At 55.0% G+C, this 16,507-nt stretch overlaps 7 protein-coding genes across 7 annotated transcripts; 3 read left to right on the forward strand and 4 right to left on the reverse strand.

Moving 5' to 3' along the window:
• Positions 1–3: 3 nt before the first annotated feature.
• On the forward strand, positions 4–1,806 carry MONBRDRAFT_29099 (uncharacterized protein; the record flags this gene model as incomplete). The annotated part of the gene is made up of 8 exons (XM_001749498.1): positions 4–84; positions 180–341; positions 479–628; positions 707–891; positions 1,035–1,167; positions 1,259–1,343; positions 1,422–1,507; positions 1,768–1,806. The coding sequence occupies 8 exons, from the start codon at positions 4–6 to the stop codon at positions 1,804–1,806; spliced, it is 921 nt and encodes a 306-aa protein (XP_001749550.1).
• Positions 1,807–2,578: 772 nt separating this feature from the next.
• Positions 2,579–3,793, reverse strand: MONBRDRAFT_11730 (uncharacterized protein; the record flags this gene model as incomplete). Its single annotated transcript, XM_001749561.1, has 4 exons — positions 2,579–2,707; positions 2,802–2,935; positions 3,063–3,213; positions 3,431–3,793. 4 exons carry the CDS (start codon positions 3,791–3,793, stop codon positions 2,579–2,581), a joined length of 777 nt encoding a protein of 258 aa, XP_001749613.1.
• Positions 3,794–4,757: 964 nt separating this feature from the next.
• MONBRDRAFT_29101 (uncharacterized protein) lies at positions 4,758–6,346 on the reverse strand (the record flags this gene model as incomplete). The annotated part of the gene is made up of 4 exons (XM_001749562.1): positions 4,758–5,280; positions 5,395–5,450; positions 5,583–5,916; positions 6,129–6,346. The coding sequence occupies 4 exons, from the start codon at positions 6,344–6,346 to the stop codon at positions 4,758–4,760; spliced, it is 1,131 nt and encodes a 376-aa protein (XP_001749614.1).
• Positions 6,347–7,101: 755 nt separating this feature from the next.
• On the forward strand, positions 7,102–9,944 carry MONBRDRAFT_29102 (uncharacterized protein; the record flags this gene model as incomplete). Its single annotated transcript, XM_001749499.1, has 12 exons — positions 7,102–7,399; positions 7,716–7,954; positions 8,056–8,145; positions 8,263–8,343; positions 8,489–8,602; positions 8,679–8,730; positions 8,918–9,036; positions 9,173–9,210; positions 9,301–9,372; positions 9,465–9,540; positions 9,654–9,751; positions 9,872–9,944. The coding sequence occupies 12 exons, from the start codon at positions 7,102–7,104 to the stop codon at positions 9,942–9,944; spliced, it is 1,350 nt and encodes a 449-aa protein (XP_001749551.1).
• Positions 9,945–10,450: 506 nt separating this feature from the next.
• MONBRDRAFT_29103 (uncharacterized protein) lies at positions 10,451–11,113 on the reverse strand (the record flags this gene model as incomplete). The annotated part of the gene is made up of 1 exon (XM_001749563.1): positions 10,451–11,113. One exon carries the CDS (start codon positions 11,111–11,113, stop codon positions 10,451–10,453), a length of 663 nt encoding a protein of 220 aa, XP_001749615.1.
• Positions 11,114–12,038: 925 nt separating this feature from the next.
• MONBRDRAFT_29104 (uncharacterized protein) lies at positions 12,039–14,715 on the forward strand (the record flags this gene model as incomplete). The annotated part of the gene is made up of 2 exons (XM_001749500.1): positions 12,039–12,147; positions 12,335–14,715. 2 exons carry the CDS (start codon positions 12,039–12,041, stop codon positions 14,713–14,715), a joined length of 2,490 nt encoding a protein of 829 aa, XP_001749552.1.
• Positions 14,716–15,027: 312 nt separating this feature from the next.
• On the reverse strand, positions 15,028–16,490 carry MONBRDRAFT_29105 (uncharacterized protein; the record flags this gene model as incomplete). The annotated part of the gene is made up of 3 exons (XM_001749564.1): positions 15,028–15,849; positions 15,993–16,057; positions 16,163–16,490. The coding sequence occupies 3 exons, from the start codon at positions 16,488–16,490 to the stop codon at positions 15,028–15,030; spliced, it is 1,215 nt and encodes a 404-aa protein (XP_001749616.1).
• Positions 16,491–16,507: the final 17 nt, after the last annotated feature.

Raw genomic sequence — 16,507 nt, forward strand, 5'->3', positions numbered from 1 at the left:
ACGATGATGTTCTCAAGAAGCGTCTCCAAATATCGCCAGAATGGTCGATTTCCCATGCTTTGCTTCCTTCATCCAAAAACCAAGGTTCGCCTCCACACACTGATCCCACTTCCCGCCTCAACCAGCTCCAAAATTTCCTGAAGCTGACGCCGCCCTTGCCCGTGGTTGCTCTTGGCTAGATGCCTTTGCTGCGTTCAGGACAACCCCTGGCAGGCTCCAGCGGCAAGCGCAAGTACGAGGATGAACAGATGCTGCGCATGGTGCTCAGCACGGCCGACGTCAAACAAGGCCTCATCTTAGACACCCGTACATCGAGTGTCGCGAGCACCCACCGCAGCAAGGTGACTGTTACTCTTTGCATGGGGGGGGGGGGTGTTCTCATGTTTCTTGCTCGAGCTATTTCGCCGCCAATTTGGCCCAGTGCATGCAATGCCCCATTCCCAATTTTCTTAACCGCACTTCATGGTGCAATGAATAGGGTGGTGGTCTCGAAGTAATTGACAAGTACTACGGATGGAGTCGGAAAATGCTTGACATTGCAGCCTGGCCCATCCTTGCTGATTCCCTCTCCAAGCTGCTGGAAGCGTGTCAGGATCCCTCGCTAGACGCCAGCAAGTTTTTGGAAAAGGTCAGATGCCCCCCTCCACTACTCAGCCTTGCCGTGCCTTCCCTGGCTCATGGTGTTTCATTTCGAATTCTTCCACAGTTGAACGCGAGCAATTGGCTGAGCACGGTGCGCGATGCACTGTCCGCGGCCCTTCAAGCTGTCACCTGCTTGGAGCACGAACAGCAACCTGTCGTGGTCCACGGATCACATGGAACCGACATCACCTGCATTGTCGTGGCCCTGGCTCAATTGTACATGGACCCATACTTTCGAACCTTGGAAGGGTGCGTCCAAGCGTCAGGAACAGGAACAGATCTCGAGTGCGCGCTTGAGATCTGGAAGCATGCCATGGTTCACGACTTTGCTAATCAGTCCTTGTCGTGCCCTGCTTTTTTATATTTGGGCCTGTCGCCATGATGTATACTAGCTTTTGCAAACTAGTGGAGAAGGAGTGGCTACATGCCGGCCACCCATTCGCATCGCGTTGGTCACCGTTGACACGCCACAACAAAACCGAACGTGCCCCGGTTTTTTTGCTCTTTCTCGATTGTGTTTATCAGGTTTGCTTCGCGTGGTGCAACATATCCGTCCACTCGCTACGCCTAGCGCTGTTCCTCACAATCGCTCGCTGCTTGGCCTCGATACCAACAGAGCTACTTTCAATTTTGCGCCGCTTTCGAGTTTAATGAGAGCTTCTTGATGGAGCTGTATATGCAGTCATACAGCTGTGTTTTCGGTAAGCGTGCGCTGACTTTAGCTGTTTTTGCTAACGTTTCCGGTGGACCTCACCTGCTGTTCCGTATGACAATAACAGGCACATTCGTCGGGGACTGTGAGGCCATGCGAGCTGCTGAGCAATTGGACAAGAAGACTCGTTGCTTTTGGCGCCATGCCCTCTCGGTGAGATTTTGCGCAATGTCTGCACGCACCGTGTCCGCCTTTGCTGAGAACGCCGCGCAAATCAAGAGACGTACCCGAAGCCTGGCACCTGTCCTCACGAGTGACCAACATATTTGGTGCGCCCATACCCGCCCACAGCCAGAACAAAGGCCGCGGTTTGCCAACCCACTCTACGATGCCGCTGTAAACAAGGGAACAATCTGTCCTTCCCCACGACCTCAAGCCATCGTCCTTTGGCGCAACCTTTACTGCTGGCGCAGTTACTGGGAGCTGCCGCCCCTCGCAAGGCTGGCGGCTGAAGTGCGCGAATTGAAGGAGCAGGACCTTGCCGTGTCTCAAGAGCTGGAGGCACTTGAAGCTCAACTCGGAGCCACACACTTGTCCACGAACAAGTCAACGGCATGAACCCCAAATCTCTGATCTACTTGTGGCGATGACCTTCTTTGTTCCTTTGTTTGTTTATTTGTTTTTGTGTGTGTCTGTGTCTCTTGGATTTTTGTTTCTTGCTTCTTTGGCGTTATTGCTGTGCTTTCTGTGCTTGTGCGCCACCTTGCTTTCTTTTCCGTGTCTGGTTCTTGTATTGCTACTTTGGTCGCGTTTCGTTGGCACTTTTTGTTTCTCTTTTAGGATACGCGCGTGTGGTCATGGCTGGTTGTTTGCTTGCTGACTTGCTGCAACGCGCTTGTTGTGTGCTTGAGGCCCACCTTGCTGTCTTGTCCTCTTCTGCTTCTCATGGCTTTCATGAGCGACTGAAAGATGTGGCTTGGCACTGTTTCTGGCATTGCTTTTGTGGTAGTTCCTCTTGTCTTTGCACGTGTGGCACTGCGCGGCTGCCCGAAATTTCTTTTGAGACTCTGCGTCAAAGAATGCCATGTCGTCTGCTCCAGAAGTTTTATTAATTCGATTGTATGGTAGATTGCTTTTCCACAGTTGATGCAAGCCACCTTGCTCCATCTTACCATGGGATCTCCGAACCGTCCCTGTCACGTGCAACGTTGGTGCATCGGTCTTGAGCATGAACCGAGGTTTGCAAATGGCAGCACGTTTGAAACAAAGCACCCGGTGGCATGATCACAAAACTGACCAGGCATAAAAGCGACCAGAAAACTCTTTGGGATCTTCTGCACGGTTGAGAACGTTGCTCAGTAGTTGTCCAACAGCAAATTCTGTTGTGAAGAGTTTTTCCGACTTGACGTTGCTCTGGCGGGAAAAGCATGCAAGTCGGCGACAAGATCAACGGACTGTTGTCGCGAAACATGATACGTCGTTTGAGCGGCTGCAAGCACAATCTCACCTGGAATGGCTTGGAAAGGTCGGTGGCGACTGTACCAGGGTGCATTTGAAGGACCGTAACATTCGGGTGAGTCCGACGAAATTCGTGGCTCAATGTCACGGCAAACTGATTCTGCGCCGCCTTGGAGGCCCTGTCTGTGGTGGTCATGGAGAGAATTGGCAGGGCAAGAAACCAAGGACGTGAGGCAAGTGTTTTTCCGCGGGATCAGAGTGGTACTGGGCCACACGAGCAGCACTCGCGATCACCAGTTGTCCAACGCACAAGAATACCAGCCACCCAGACGGTTGTCAGAGATGGAGCCAATGCGAGCAGAGATGGAGGCCAAAATGGCGTGTTCGTCGTGCTTGAGTAAACTAGACGCAAGCAGGGCCGGTGAGTGGGGAATCATTTCCGGCATCCTATCAATTGACTTCTGAACGAGAAGGAAGCCCAGAACGGCTGATAGATGAGACGAGGCCCAACGTCATATCACATACGGTGCCAGTTCCTGGGCCATGAGAATCGGACCGAAAGCATTGATCTATCCAGAGCAGAGAGCGCACACATAAGATGAGCGTGTTGAGGCACATTGTGGAAACGGCTCTGCAGCAACATCAGACGGGGTACGAGAGGACAGGGTTTGATCAAACCTGGAAGTTGCGCAACATGAACTGATAGTCAAGCTCTGGGAGGGACTTTTCTGGCAAGTGCCGGTCTGCTGCTGAATGCAAGAAGCCTGCACAGTTGAGGACCAGGTGGAACGGCGCCTGATGCTCACCGCGAATGGTCTCGCCAGCTGTCTTGATGCTGGCAGCACTGGTCAAATCCAAAGGGTAGAGGTGGAGGCGGTCAGAGTTTTGCCGCTGCAGCTCTTGCAAATCCTCACTCTCATCGGGACGTCGGCAGGTCGCAACGACCGTGTCCACATGAGACAAGGCCAAAAGACGTTTGACAAACTCCAACCCGATACCCCGAGAGCCGCCTTGAACAAGGCACTGCCGCCACCCCTGCATCGCGATGTCTGAGGTCGCCTCTGAAGTGTCCTTGGTCCAACTTTCGATCTGATGCAGCAAAATGCTCGAGCACAACAGACGCTCTGTGATTGCTTTGAGAATAAATGCCCCCCACGAGCAATCAACCTGTGTTTACCCCAAGTACCCTGCATGCAATCAGCTCAGCAGGCTGTGCTTGACCGCACTCACAGCGCCAAGGCATCAAAAATTGCGACCCAAGATGAAGCAGCAATGGGACATTGCAGTCCAGCCCCAAAAACCACAAAAAAGGGCTCCAGCTTCATGAGTGAGTGAGAGAGAGAGAGAGAGAGAGAGAGAGATTTTTTTAACTTTTCGTTGAGTTTTCATGTGATTATGATGATTATTTCCGGTCGTTTGACTGTTGGGCGGGCTGAGGAGGATAGGATTGAAGTATGTGTGTGAGTGCGTGTGCGCGTGCGTGTGTGTGTGAGTGGGGGTGGGGGAGCACAATCGATGGTTGCCATAAGGAAGTCGACAGAATTTCAAGTCAAGAGAGTCATTGTCTACCATTCCAAAAAACAAGAGGATGAGAAAATGTTCGCGGCAAATCCAAACTGTGAGTCGATTTTCATGCAGTCGCCGCTACTACAGCTTAGCTCAAGCGTCTTCTTCCTCGCTCAATACTCTTAACAATTGCGTCTGCCAAGTCCCGCGCCCTCTTCATCTTTGATTGAGCATTTACGTTCTTTTTAGCTACATGTCTAGTCTCTGGCTGCCATCGGGCTGAATCAGGCTCCATGATGATCGAATTTGGGGAAATTTGACTTTCAAAGACTAGAATCTGGACACTGAAGAGCAGCACGGATTGTGCTCCTGTGTGTCTGCATGACCCTTGCACAGATGAGCTGTGACGCGTGTGGAGGCACGGGAGAAAACGTCAACCAAGAAAGTGAATTCGAGTCTGCGTTGCAAGGCGACTCGGAGCAGGTCAATGCTCCAAGCCTCAGTAGCGAGCATGGTCTCGCTGTGGGGGTGGGGCGGCCCGCACATAATCACGCGTCGGGGGTGGGGCGACACCCACATAGTCGAGGCCGGTAGCTGGGGCTGCTCGAGTGTGCTCACGCTCGTAGCCGCGAGGAACAGGGCGCTCGTAAGCTTCTTGACGAGGCGATGGCGCCCTCCGATATTGCGCATCACGTTCTCGGGGTAAAGGGTCGCGCAGCTCCCCAGTGCGCGAGGGCGGAGCCATCGGTTCGCGACGGTAGGCATCGTGCATATAGTGCGGCTGGTCGTGGCTGTAAGTTGAGGTGTGCATCTCTCGTGGAGGTGGGGCATCACGGGTATAGTTGGAGTGAGACGGACGGACTTGGCCACTGGCATAGTCTGCTTGAGGCGGCACGTAGGCAGTGCTGGATGACAACGGCTCACGGCTGCGGCTACTATCGCTGGCATAGGTGGATGATCCGTAGCGGTCAAACGCCTGGCGTGCCTCTGGCGGGGGTGGGGCTATGCGCTGGTCGTACGCCCTGAAAAGCGTGGCACATCGCAACGGTCAGACTCGACACGCATGTACAATTTCATCAGATACTTGCTAATTCGCTAATTCTTGATAGCTGTACAATATCAACACAATCACCAACCTGGAGGGGCCATCAGCACGGCGGTCTGCGTCGTAGGCTGGGGTTGGGAAGTCTCGCTACATGCATGGATAATGTCACCGGCATCAGACCATGAATCTTTTCACCAGACGAGGCAGGCAGCGTGTGGTTTTGCTTGCTCCTCCGTCTACCCGGCAGATACATAAGGCGGTGTAAAATAGGAGGCTTACGCGGGCTGGCGAAGGTCGCTCCATCAAGCGAGGCGGAGGCTGTCCTGCATATGGATCGGTCGTGGTAGGCTGTCTGTGTTCTGGGTACCAGGGTCTATCACGGTCATCAAAACGGGGCCGATCGCGGTCATCGAAGCGGGGTCGATCGCGGTCATCGAAGCGGGGCCGATCACGGTCATCAAAACGGGGCCGATCGCGGTCATCGAAGCGGGGTCGATCGCGGTCATCGAAGCGGGGCCGATCGCGGTCATCGAAGCGGGGCCGGTCGCGGTCATCAAAGCGGGCCCGGTCGCGGTCATCAAAACGGGGCCGATCACGGTCACGAAGGTCATCTCTGTAAGCGTCGTTGCAGGGTGGAAGGTGAAGCTGAGGGCAACGCAAAGAATACTCGACTGAAAACAGCACACGGTATGACAATATGAACTAGAGGGTACGATCAAAGAGGCAAGGAGCCACTGGCGCAGGCTAGCATTGCAGGGCAAGGGCTCGACGGCTTTGGGTAGTTTTGCGCCCTTGGACGTAGAGGCAGTAGCGTTGGGTACTCACGGGAATCTCCGCGGTTGTCGGGTAAAATCGTTTTCACGCCGTCCTTTGTAGGTACCCGGGCTCGGCGACCAGCCACGCGAGCGCCGCGCTTGCTCCATGACAAAGGGCCGTCCACAGATAAGTGCATCCTTGAGTTCGATCCGGGCCCGCAATGCATCCTCTGGGTTGGCGAATTTCACAAAACCAAAGCCCTGTGATCGCTGAGTGCGCACATCCATGTGGACCACCACCTGTTCCAGCTGATCATCGCCATGGGTTTGCAAAGCAGCACGTCATTGGTCGAGGCATCGAGAAACAAGAGGCGGGGTGCGTGTCAGGCCAGTGCAGTATCGAGATGTTCCAAGGGCGTGCGCAAGGTTGCCAGAGAGGCAAAGCGTTGGCCACAGAGAATTTCCTTTGAACAGCTCAGTTGTCAGAGCGTGAGGCAGAGGCAGATGTACCTTGCCAATTGGTTCAAAGGTGGCACGAAGGTCAGCGTCGGTGGCTTCATAAGCGAGGCGTCCAATAAACAGATTGCGCTGACTTTTTGCCGGACTGAGAAGGATGGGGGACATGGCAGGTTATGCAGACAGGGCAGACATCATGAATCCCAAGATGGTCGGAGCAGCAAGCCATGGCTCATGGTTGACAGGTCGCAGGCTTGAGATGACTCGAAGGTGGACTTGGGGATAAACTCGAAGCATGTGTTTGAGTGGTGTCTGGGAGGGTTGCACAGCGATGAATTCGCAGGTTGGCTGGCTGATGCTCCAGTGTCTGATGTTTGTTGGAGGCCCCCCCCTGACAGAAGGGGCACGCCACTGCGCGTATGACTGATCCGGCGTGGTTCATATTTGTGTGGACGCAAACCCTTTGGTGGGAAGTGTATGTTTGTCATTGGGCGAACGGAGTGTGCACCGCTTTCCATGTAAAAGTCTGCTTCCGTTCAGAAAAAACCTCAAGCAACGCAGTGACACTGCACGCACTCGGTTCGAATATGAGCCTGTTCTGCCCGTTGAGCGCCGTCATCCAAGCGGGGCGGCGCAAGCCGGTGGGATCCATCATGTCGCGGCGCTTCGGCCACTGCCGTCTCAAACCGGGAAGCCTGGAGACCCGCACAGACGACAACATCAAAAAGCCACTGCCCTGCTCTTGCCCTCGACATGTGGCTTCATTCACATACCTCTGCTCCCGTGGCCATGGCACCGATGTAACAACTGCCGCTACCACCAAACTTTACCCAAAACTGCACGCAATAAAGCTGCCACTGTCACTGGGCACGGTCACTGGGCACGGTCACTGGGCACGGTCACTGCCACTGCCGCTGCCAAAAGCTTCAAGCAAATGCACACACACACACACACACACACACACACGCGTTCTAGTTGATAAAGTATTTTACTTCTGTAACATGATGTGAGAGTCTGTTGATCGCACATCATCTCTCTGGTGTGCGTGTGTGAACATGAACACTTCTCTGATAAAACGCAATAAATTGTTTACTTCTCTTTATTCTCATTACTTCACACATGTCGGTCTGATGAGCACCTGTATCACTCTCTGAGTCTCAACTTGCACATCTACCCTTCTCTGACTTTTCTTCATCCCCAGTCCTCTCTCTCTCTCTCTCTCTCTCTCTCTCTCTCTCTCTCTCAGTGATCAGATCGATGATGAAGATGATGCGTGCGATGATTTTGGCAGCGGTGGCGCTGTCAGCCCTGGTCGCGGCCAATCCGCGGCCGACCGTGATCTGGCACGGCATGGTATGTTGGATCTTACTTTTTGATGTGTGTGTGTGTGTGTGTGTGTGTGTGTGTGTGTGTGTGTGTGTGTGTTTGTATGTGATGCCGGTTCGATCGAGGGGCGGGTTTAGATCTTGCGATCTCCCTTCGCAGCCCGACTCACTGTTCGATCTCTTCGCGCTTTTCATCTGGTGCTTGATTGATCGCAGGGTGATACCTGCTGCCTTCCCTTCTCCATGGGTGCTGTCAAGAAGGAGATTGAGGCCACTGTCCCTGGAATCTACGTGAACAGCATCATGGTAAGACAGCGCCCGACACACTGACCTCTGCGTTTCGTGCCCCCCCCCCCCCCCCCATCTACTTTGCTTTTCTTCTCTCTAGCCACTCAAGCCAGTTGCTGTGCTTGCCCTTGACAGCTCGGGGAGAACCAGATCGAAGACGAGTTTATGGACTTTTTCGCCAACATGAACACCCAGGTGGACAAGGTCTGCACCATGGTAAGCCTTCGCAGATGACAGTCAGATCCTTGCACTGGAAAGTTGGCGAAAAACAGCAACGGGATTGGCAATAGGATTGCTCTGGATCAAACCCTGCCTGCACCGGCATCTTCTCACCATCCGGTCATACCACCACTCGTGGCAGCTCAAGGCCGACCCCAAGCTGGCGGATGGCTTCAACGCCATTGGCTTTAGCCAAGGCGGCCAATTTCTGCGCGCCTACGTTGAGCGCTGCAATGATCCGCCTGTGCACAATTTGGTTCGGTTTTCCACCGCTCCCACCAGAAATGCCAAACCCTGCCCATCCCAGGCTCAACTTTTGGCTGGACACATAGGTTACCATGGGTGGCCAGCACATGGGCGTCGCGGAGATTCCCGACTGTGTTGGTAAGCAAGAGGCGCCTCCGCTTTGACGCTCGATGCTTTATCGTCACATGTATTGAGCAGATGGCAGCAATTTTCCTCTTGCAATTCAGGGCCATCCTCACGCTCGTGCCTTTTTGTGCCTTTTATGTCCTGTCGTTTTTTCCGTTTGGCTTTGCTTGCCATCTGTGACAAAACTTTAAAATTATAGCCACCAACATGACCATTTGCGAGGATGTCGCCAAGCTGTTGACCCTGGGCGCCTATGCCGACGGCGTTCGTGACTGGCAGGTGCAAGCTCAATACTTCCGTTCCCCATATAACATGACGGTGGGTGATTGGGCAACTTTGTTTGATGGTTTTCTTGACTCTTGCCTTGGCAGCTAGGGTCAACTAAACTCGATGCCGGTTGCCCCGTGCTCCCATCTGAGAGCTCATTTGCCCGGGTGCATGTGGTGCACAACAGGCTTACCGCGAGCGCAACATCTTCCTTGCTGACATCAAGTGCGTACACCAAGGCCGGACGCATTGCACAGGCCGGTAGCATCTTGTCGCCCATTCCTCACCCTCATTATCCGTTGCTCTTTATCGTAGCAACGAGCGTGAGCAGAAGAACGCCACCTACAAGGAGAACTTGGTGTCTCTCAACAAGCTGGTGCTGGTCAAGTGCGTTTTGACTTTTATTTTTTTTTGCTCTGGAATTGCGCTGGTTCGGGATGGTCGACGCCGATCTCGCTCAAGCTTATGGTTGCACTCAGGTTTGCCGAAGACACGACCGTGATTCCTCGTGAGAGCGAATGGTTTGGTGCTTTCGCGGAAGGCGCCGAGAGCACGGTTAGTCCTGCCCAAGGCCGCGATCTTGCCCCGGGTTTGAAGTCAATTTCCCCCTTCGACTCACTCACTTTGCTTGGCGGCTTCGCGGACGGGGTTGCACGCTTTCGATGTAGATTGTGCCCATGCGCAACCAGAGCATCTACACCGAAGACTGGATCGGCCTCCAGGAGCTTGACAAGCGCGGCGACCTCATTGAGGCTTCCTGCCCTGGGTTTGTTTTCTTTTGATTTGACTCGCATTGGGGTTGTTTATCATGGTGCTGCGCCCGTACCCGAGGTACGCTGTCTATCGCGCTGACAGTCGTCTTTCCTCCTGGGTCCGTCATGCGTAGCAACCACATGCAGTTTACTCTTTCCTGGCTGAAGAACAACATGATCATCCCTTACCTGAACAACACGATTTAAGTCGGCCCGTTCAGCCATTGCCTCATGATATTATCACCATTTGGAGCGTCCCGGCCCCCTCTCATCCATGCGCGCGATGCCCGGCGTGCCTTACGCGAAAGGGGTGATTCCGTCCAATTAATCGTGAATTCTCTTCGCACTTTGGGTCGAGCACTTTCGGAATGTGAGAACACATGCAATTGTTCTAATGTGCACACATTTCAGAGGACCAGACCATCAAGATCAATGAGATGGGCGGGGTAACAAGCTGAGAAGCTGGTGCCCAGCACCAGCCGTTGTATCATAAAGAAAGCACACAGGTGACAAGACACGGAAGCAGTATTCGGAAAGGCGGCCTTTTGTGCACAGCACCGGGCCTTTGTATCATAAGGAAAGCACACAGGTGACAACACAACACTCAAGAAAAAAGGTATTTGCAAAGGCAGTCTTGGCGAAGGCAGGTATGCGTGCCAACCACCAACATCTAGAACGGTATCGGTCCGAATTTGAGCGGGGTCGAGTCTCGCTCAGCGAAAGAGCTCGAAATATTCACCAAAGGCGTTGATGATGACGATGCGATGCTCGGTTGTCAATCGACTCAGGTCCATGATCGAGCCGAGGCGATCCATGTACAGCGTGCCACTTGGGCTGCGCCAGAATTTGATCTGGGTGACAAAGTCCCCAACAACGCGGTCGCGCAGGTGATTGCGGCCCATAAAGGTGGAGATGATGCCACCCGAGAAAATGAGGAGGTCGTTCTCCACCAGTGCCTGGCCATGTAGATGGGACCAAGGGGGGAAAACGTGCATTTCGCGCGGACGGCGAGGTTGGCCATCGTCACGCAGCCCCCAGGATCCTTGCAGCATGGCGAGTAGCTGGCGCTGTTCAGACGGAGGCAAGAGCGTGGCTTCGGGCTCGATGCCATGCACGCGGGGCGGGCAAGCCCAAAGGCGACAACTGTAGCCGATGCAGAAGAGGGGAGCAAAGAAGAGCTTCCTGGCTGCCATGATGAAGCAATTACGATAGTTGCCGCTGTCGGCACCCAGCCGGCTGTTGGGGGGCAGCCGGTCATCCTCAGTTTGGCTAGCTGATCCAGACTGCCCAATGGTGAGATCTCGCTGCAAAACATACGAGACGCTCTGCGGCGCGGCGATGGGCTGGCTCGTCAGCAGCGGCTGATGCTCGGCCATGCTGAGGGTCAGATCTAGGGGTTCAAGGAAAAGTTCATAGAATGCATCACATGAGCCCGATCAGACACTGTTGTAAATCCAGTCTCCCATCCCCCCGCTTCCTCCTCTGTGCCCCCTCTGCCTTTCCGATTGCTCTTCCAAACCGCTCAAAGCCCCCCCCGCGCCCCCCCTCCCGCGTGCTGTAGCGACACTGACATCAAATCGAAACTAACATGAAAATCATGTGTGCGTGTGTGTGTGTGTGTGTGTGTGTGTGTGTGTGTGTGTGTGTGTGTGTGTGTGTGTGTGTGTGTGTGTGTGTGTGTGTGTGTGTGTGTGTGAATCGTGTGTGGGAGAAGGACAAGAAATCGAATGTGTGGTAGTTTTGGACGTTGTGGTATTTGGGAGTGTAACATTCTAAAATACAGCCCTCGAATATGTAACGGCTAGTTTGGTAGGGCGCGAAATGGCAGTCGGGGCGGAGCAAGCCAGGTGGGGAGGCAAATCAAAGGCCAGAGGTTCAAGTTCTGATGGCTATAGCAGCGGGGATGCTGCCGATCCTACCGACGGTATAATGGTCAAGGCCAGCAGCCTTTGACGTCAGGTTGACTCAACAGGACGTTTGGGTCCACTTTTCCGGATCATCCGCCCACCAAAGCGCGCACACACACCAGTGGCTGACAGAAGACACTCGACGATCTAGGGTTGGACGAGTTGCAGTGTTGATCAATCAGAGTGTGGAGCTCGCTTTGAGAAGAGTCAGGTAAGGGCTGGGGGGTGAGGTTGTAGGGAGTGGTGTATGAAGAAGCGGTTCCGTGCCAGCTGCACCCCTCTTTTCTTGCTGCCAGACTGTCCAAAGACATTTGCGATCTGTGTTCTTACGATCGCGATCGATTCGATTCATCGGGGCCGGGGCGGGGTTTGATCTTGTATCGCACAGGACAGGATGGCAACGAGCGGCAAACGAGCGGCTTTGGATGAGGCCGATCCCGAGGGGAGAAGCACCGCGCCTCGCGCCAAATATGCCAAACGTCGAGCCTCGATGATTCCCGAAGGTACGTTGTGATTCTGACTCGAGATGTGTGTGTGTGTGTGTGTGTGTGTGTGTGTGTGTGTGTGTGGGCTGACCCATCCCTTTTCCATTCTGGCTTTCCGAGTGGCTATCCCGCCATCTCCTTTCCCCCGAGGAGATTGCATGCGAACCGCCAACTCACTTGTTGTGCGGGGATGCCATCCTGACAGCGTCGTCCATTCAGGTGCCCGACTTTGTGCCACCACAAGAGGCCAAACGCCTGTCCAATATATTGCGGAAGCGCAATATTCTGATTGCCGACAACTCGCTCCGCGAGACTGTGGTCGGCTCGATTCACGGTCACACGCTTCCCGACAAGAAGAAGATTTTCCGCTGGTCCCAGGCCTGTGGTTTTGACCTCTTCATTGTCGCTGCATTGGGCCATGATTGGCGTGTGGAGGATGATTGGCTCGCATGGCTCTTCGACACTTACCATCATCGCGAACGCCCTTCTCCAACTACTCCCGCTCTCACGGCTCGCGCGGGCTCCAATCCAAGCGCCCACTCCGATACCTCTACGCAGCTCACACAACTACCCGTTGTGCAGTCTGCCAGCGACAGCTTGAGCAATGCCCAAACCTCCCACCTAGCCCCAGTCATGGAAGAAAACCCGCTCTCGCGTTGCTTTGCCTTTTGCGATTTGGCCGATGCCATTGCACCTGATGGTACCATGACCCTGGGCGCGGAGGACCGGTACGGTGATCACGTTTCCAGCACCTTGGCTAAGCTGGAGAAGTACCACGTGCGCAACATTATTATTGAGATTGACCTGGGCGCCATTCGCACCGACGCCTACCGACACGCACACCCGTCCGAGTTCTCAGAAGGAACAGGGCCCAACGAGTCTGAGAGCATCATTGCCCGCCACTATCTGAGCCAGCTCCTCAACCTGCTCGATAACGTCGTCTTTCGTCACATGGCCCCCTCCACGCTGGTCATGCTCAATCTGCGCGACTTCCCCGTGGCCATGCATCGTTGCCCCCAGCGCGTGCTGGCTTTCGTGGCCCTCGTTGCATGCCTCGAATCCAGTCGCCGGCCAATCGGTCTCATGTTCGAGGACCCCATTGGTGCGTACCCTCCCGCCGATCTCGAGCTCCTGACCCAGAAGCTACGCGAGACCATGGACTGCAACGGCTGGCATAGCGGCTGGCAAGCCCAGCCTCGCGCCTATGATGGCCTTCTTCTTGCCCACGTGCACGAGCAATGGGGCATGGCCGACCTGGCCCAGTTGTATGCTGTTGCTGGTGGTGCCGACGGCGTTTGGTGCAGTGCCGCGGCCGAGGGCGCGGCCGTGGGCCATGCCAGCTCCACCGTGCTACTGGCCAACCTCATGCGCCTTGGCAACACAGACGTCACGCGCTATAACCTGCCTGCCATCCTCCCAGCCGCGCGCCAAGTGACACGCCTCACCATCGAGCAGAGAGTACCAGTACGACAGGTGGTCTATGGCAGTGCAGCCCTAGACGCGCCATTTGCATTTGGCAACATTGCTGGTGGTACAGGATATGACCAGGACGTGGATTGGAACGGCGATGGCCAGCATGATGCTTTAGATCAAATGACAGCGGCGAGCTTTTTTGGTCTTCAGCCACCCGTGCGCATCACCGAGCTGAGCCCGCCGGCCGATTATCTCACTCGCTGTATCGAGATTTTTGGGCAATACCCGCTCTTTAGCGACCCTCAATTTGGCGACAACCTCAGCAAGCATGCCCAGCAGGAGGTTCGGGAACACGAGCAGGACCAGCGTGGACTTGAGTTCAGTACACCGCGCTCCATGGCTCAGCTCGTGGTGGCCACCCTGGAGGCTCCGCCTTATGACTTCTCGGCTACCAGCCCCAACCCCGAGGCGCCAGGCTACGAGGAGTACCAGTTGGCACGCGAACTTGCGCTCAATGGCCCTGCACATCACGGGCAGAATCAAAGCCTGCAGCTCTTGCAGGATGCGCAGGCCTACTTTGTGCGCTGTTGCAAGGAGTTGGACCCCAATCGCTTTCAGGCTTGTCCTGGCAAGTGTAGCCTCAGTGTCTCAGCTTTTGTGCAGGGCTATTTGTATCCTCACTTTAGCGAGCGCCCAGCCTTCTCGCTGGCCACGCTTGGCTTTCTATATGACAACGTGGGCCAGACTGATGTTGGCCAGTCAGCAGGCACCGCATCCGCCTCTGCTCCCTCCGGGCCTCCACCCGAGACCTTGTCCCTAAACCTGAATGAGTGGCTCCGTTGGTGCGACTACGTCCTGTACAGCATGGACGTCTTTACGCTTCAGTCGCTGCACCTCGAAACGCTTCGTCGCGTGGTGCTCACGGTGCCGCGAACCGTGCACGAGCAGCATGCCTTGAAGAAGTTTGAGATTGACGCGCAAGCTTGGCGTGGAGACGAGTTTCGGCGCTACTGGCCCCGTGCCCATGGCTCGCACCCCGTGTCCAAGATTCAAGTTTCGCTCGATACCAGTCATCATCGCGCACTGCCCGCAAGCACTTTGCCCATCGACGTGGGTTTGGGGTCTGACAGCTACCTGCGCTGTGTGCGCGACATGAGCAGCCCGGCCTTATAAACTCATTAGAGTCGAGGCAACGCTCGGTCAAGGTGTGATTAATCCTTCAAAAGCATCAATTTACGTGCCGGTATGGTCGTAATGCGCACTCAGCTGCGCTGTCGGTGTCAAAACAAACAGCCAAACAAAAAACAAAAACGAACACGCCGAAAAAAACAAACAAACAAACAAAAAAAAAAAAAATAAGGGTGAGGCACACACATCCAGTCAAGCCGCCGGGTGCACGCCACGGAGTGCGACGAAACTCTGCTTATAGTGCCAAGCTTAAAGCCAAGCGTCTTGCCTTGCCCCGCGGGCCTGTTGCGTGTGTCGCTAGCGCAGGGCCCGCATGTCACGAGCCGTCATGGACTGCATGGCTTGCGCAGCTTGTGGGAGAGGAATGGCGGAGATAGCTTCGACGCCAAAGTGAGAGTGACGGGTGGTGTTGGCAATCAGGTTGAGCTCGTGGAGCTTGCGGACTGCATCTTCCGTGTCAAATTGCACATGGACGCCAAAGATGTCACGCAGCAGTTGATCTTCAACCACCACGGCAAGCCCACGATGAGTCAGTGATCCCGGGGAGGTGACGAGGGCAAAGTAGGCCAAGAGTGTTTCGGCAAATTCTTCCTCGGCGGCCCGATCAATGAGCAGGGCGAGTGCGCTGCGGTTACTGGCGACGTTTTGAAAATACAGCGTTTTGTGGTAGCGGGCCAGGTAGCGGTGCCGGTTATTCGAGACACCGTCCCAAAGACGGTAGCCAAGGAAACCGGCGGTAATGATAATGGCAGCCAATCCTCCCTTGACGGGACCCAAGGCCAGGTTATCTTGAAAGGAGGCATTCATGCGCATCAAAAAGGTCACGGTCGTGACGGCCAGAGTGCCATAGAGCATGTTACGGTCAAAATTGGACATGTCAATCTTGATATCCGGCAGGAGCAGCTCGAGTTTGTCGTCTTCAACGTTTTTAAAGACTTTGAGGCTAATTTGGTCCTTTTGCTTGCACGCGACGAGGCAGCGCGGGTAGATCTGTTGAAGATCTTGAACGTCGGGTTGGCCCCGCGCCCAGCGTAAGAGTTTCGACGCGCGGCGCGTCCAGTGCACCTGTTGTGTACGGGCCCGCCCTCTTGTCCATACTCGAATAAACTCGTATTTATCCTAAATCAGGTCAGGTTGGCAGGGCTCGATATGACTAAGGGGGTGCTGATGACAATGGTGTCGGTAATGCGAGCCAAAGAGGAGCACGCTGTGTTCTTTTTTTGGTGGTCAGCCCTGCAGAGGTGCGGTGGGAAGCGCCATACCTGATCGACAGACACTTTGACGCCCTCCACGGACACTTTTTCTTTGAGCTGCGCGAGCACATCCCCTGCGGTGGCGGGGAGTAAGGGGGGGCAGGGACATTGGGTTGAGTCCAGCGATGGGATGCACTCCATCTGGAGGCCAGGGGTCAGCTGAGGAAGCGACCACAGACCGCGGGGCAGCACTTCAAAGTTGGCAGCATCAATGGTGCTGTTTAAGAGGGCAAGAAATTCGCGCTCGTGGCGGGCACGCTCGGCAGCATTGAGTCGGCGCAGCTGAATCGAGTCGCGATCCGGGTCCAGGGGGTCGTAGAGGCGCTTGAGCTCGCGCCAGGTGGCTTGGGAGCGGGCACTCATGATGGTGCTGAGAGCACTGGCAAACTGGGCCATATGCACGCGCTGCGACTCGAGCAGGCGCTTGGAGTTGAGCAGTTCCTGTACCAGGTCGTTTGGACTCACATTGACGTGGCGATTGCGAACATTGCTCACAGCTTGCTGCATCTGGCTCGTGGCCCGAT

The sequence above is a fragment of the Monosiga brevicollis genome, genomic scaffold, assembly GCF_000002865.3.
Source record: "Monosiga brevicollis MX1 MONBRscaffold_31 genomic scaffold, whole genome shotgun sequence".
NCBI lineage: Eukaryota > Choanoflagellata > Craspedida > Salpingoecidae > Monosiga > Monosiga brevicollis.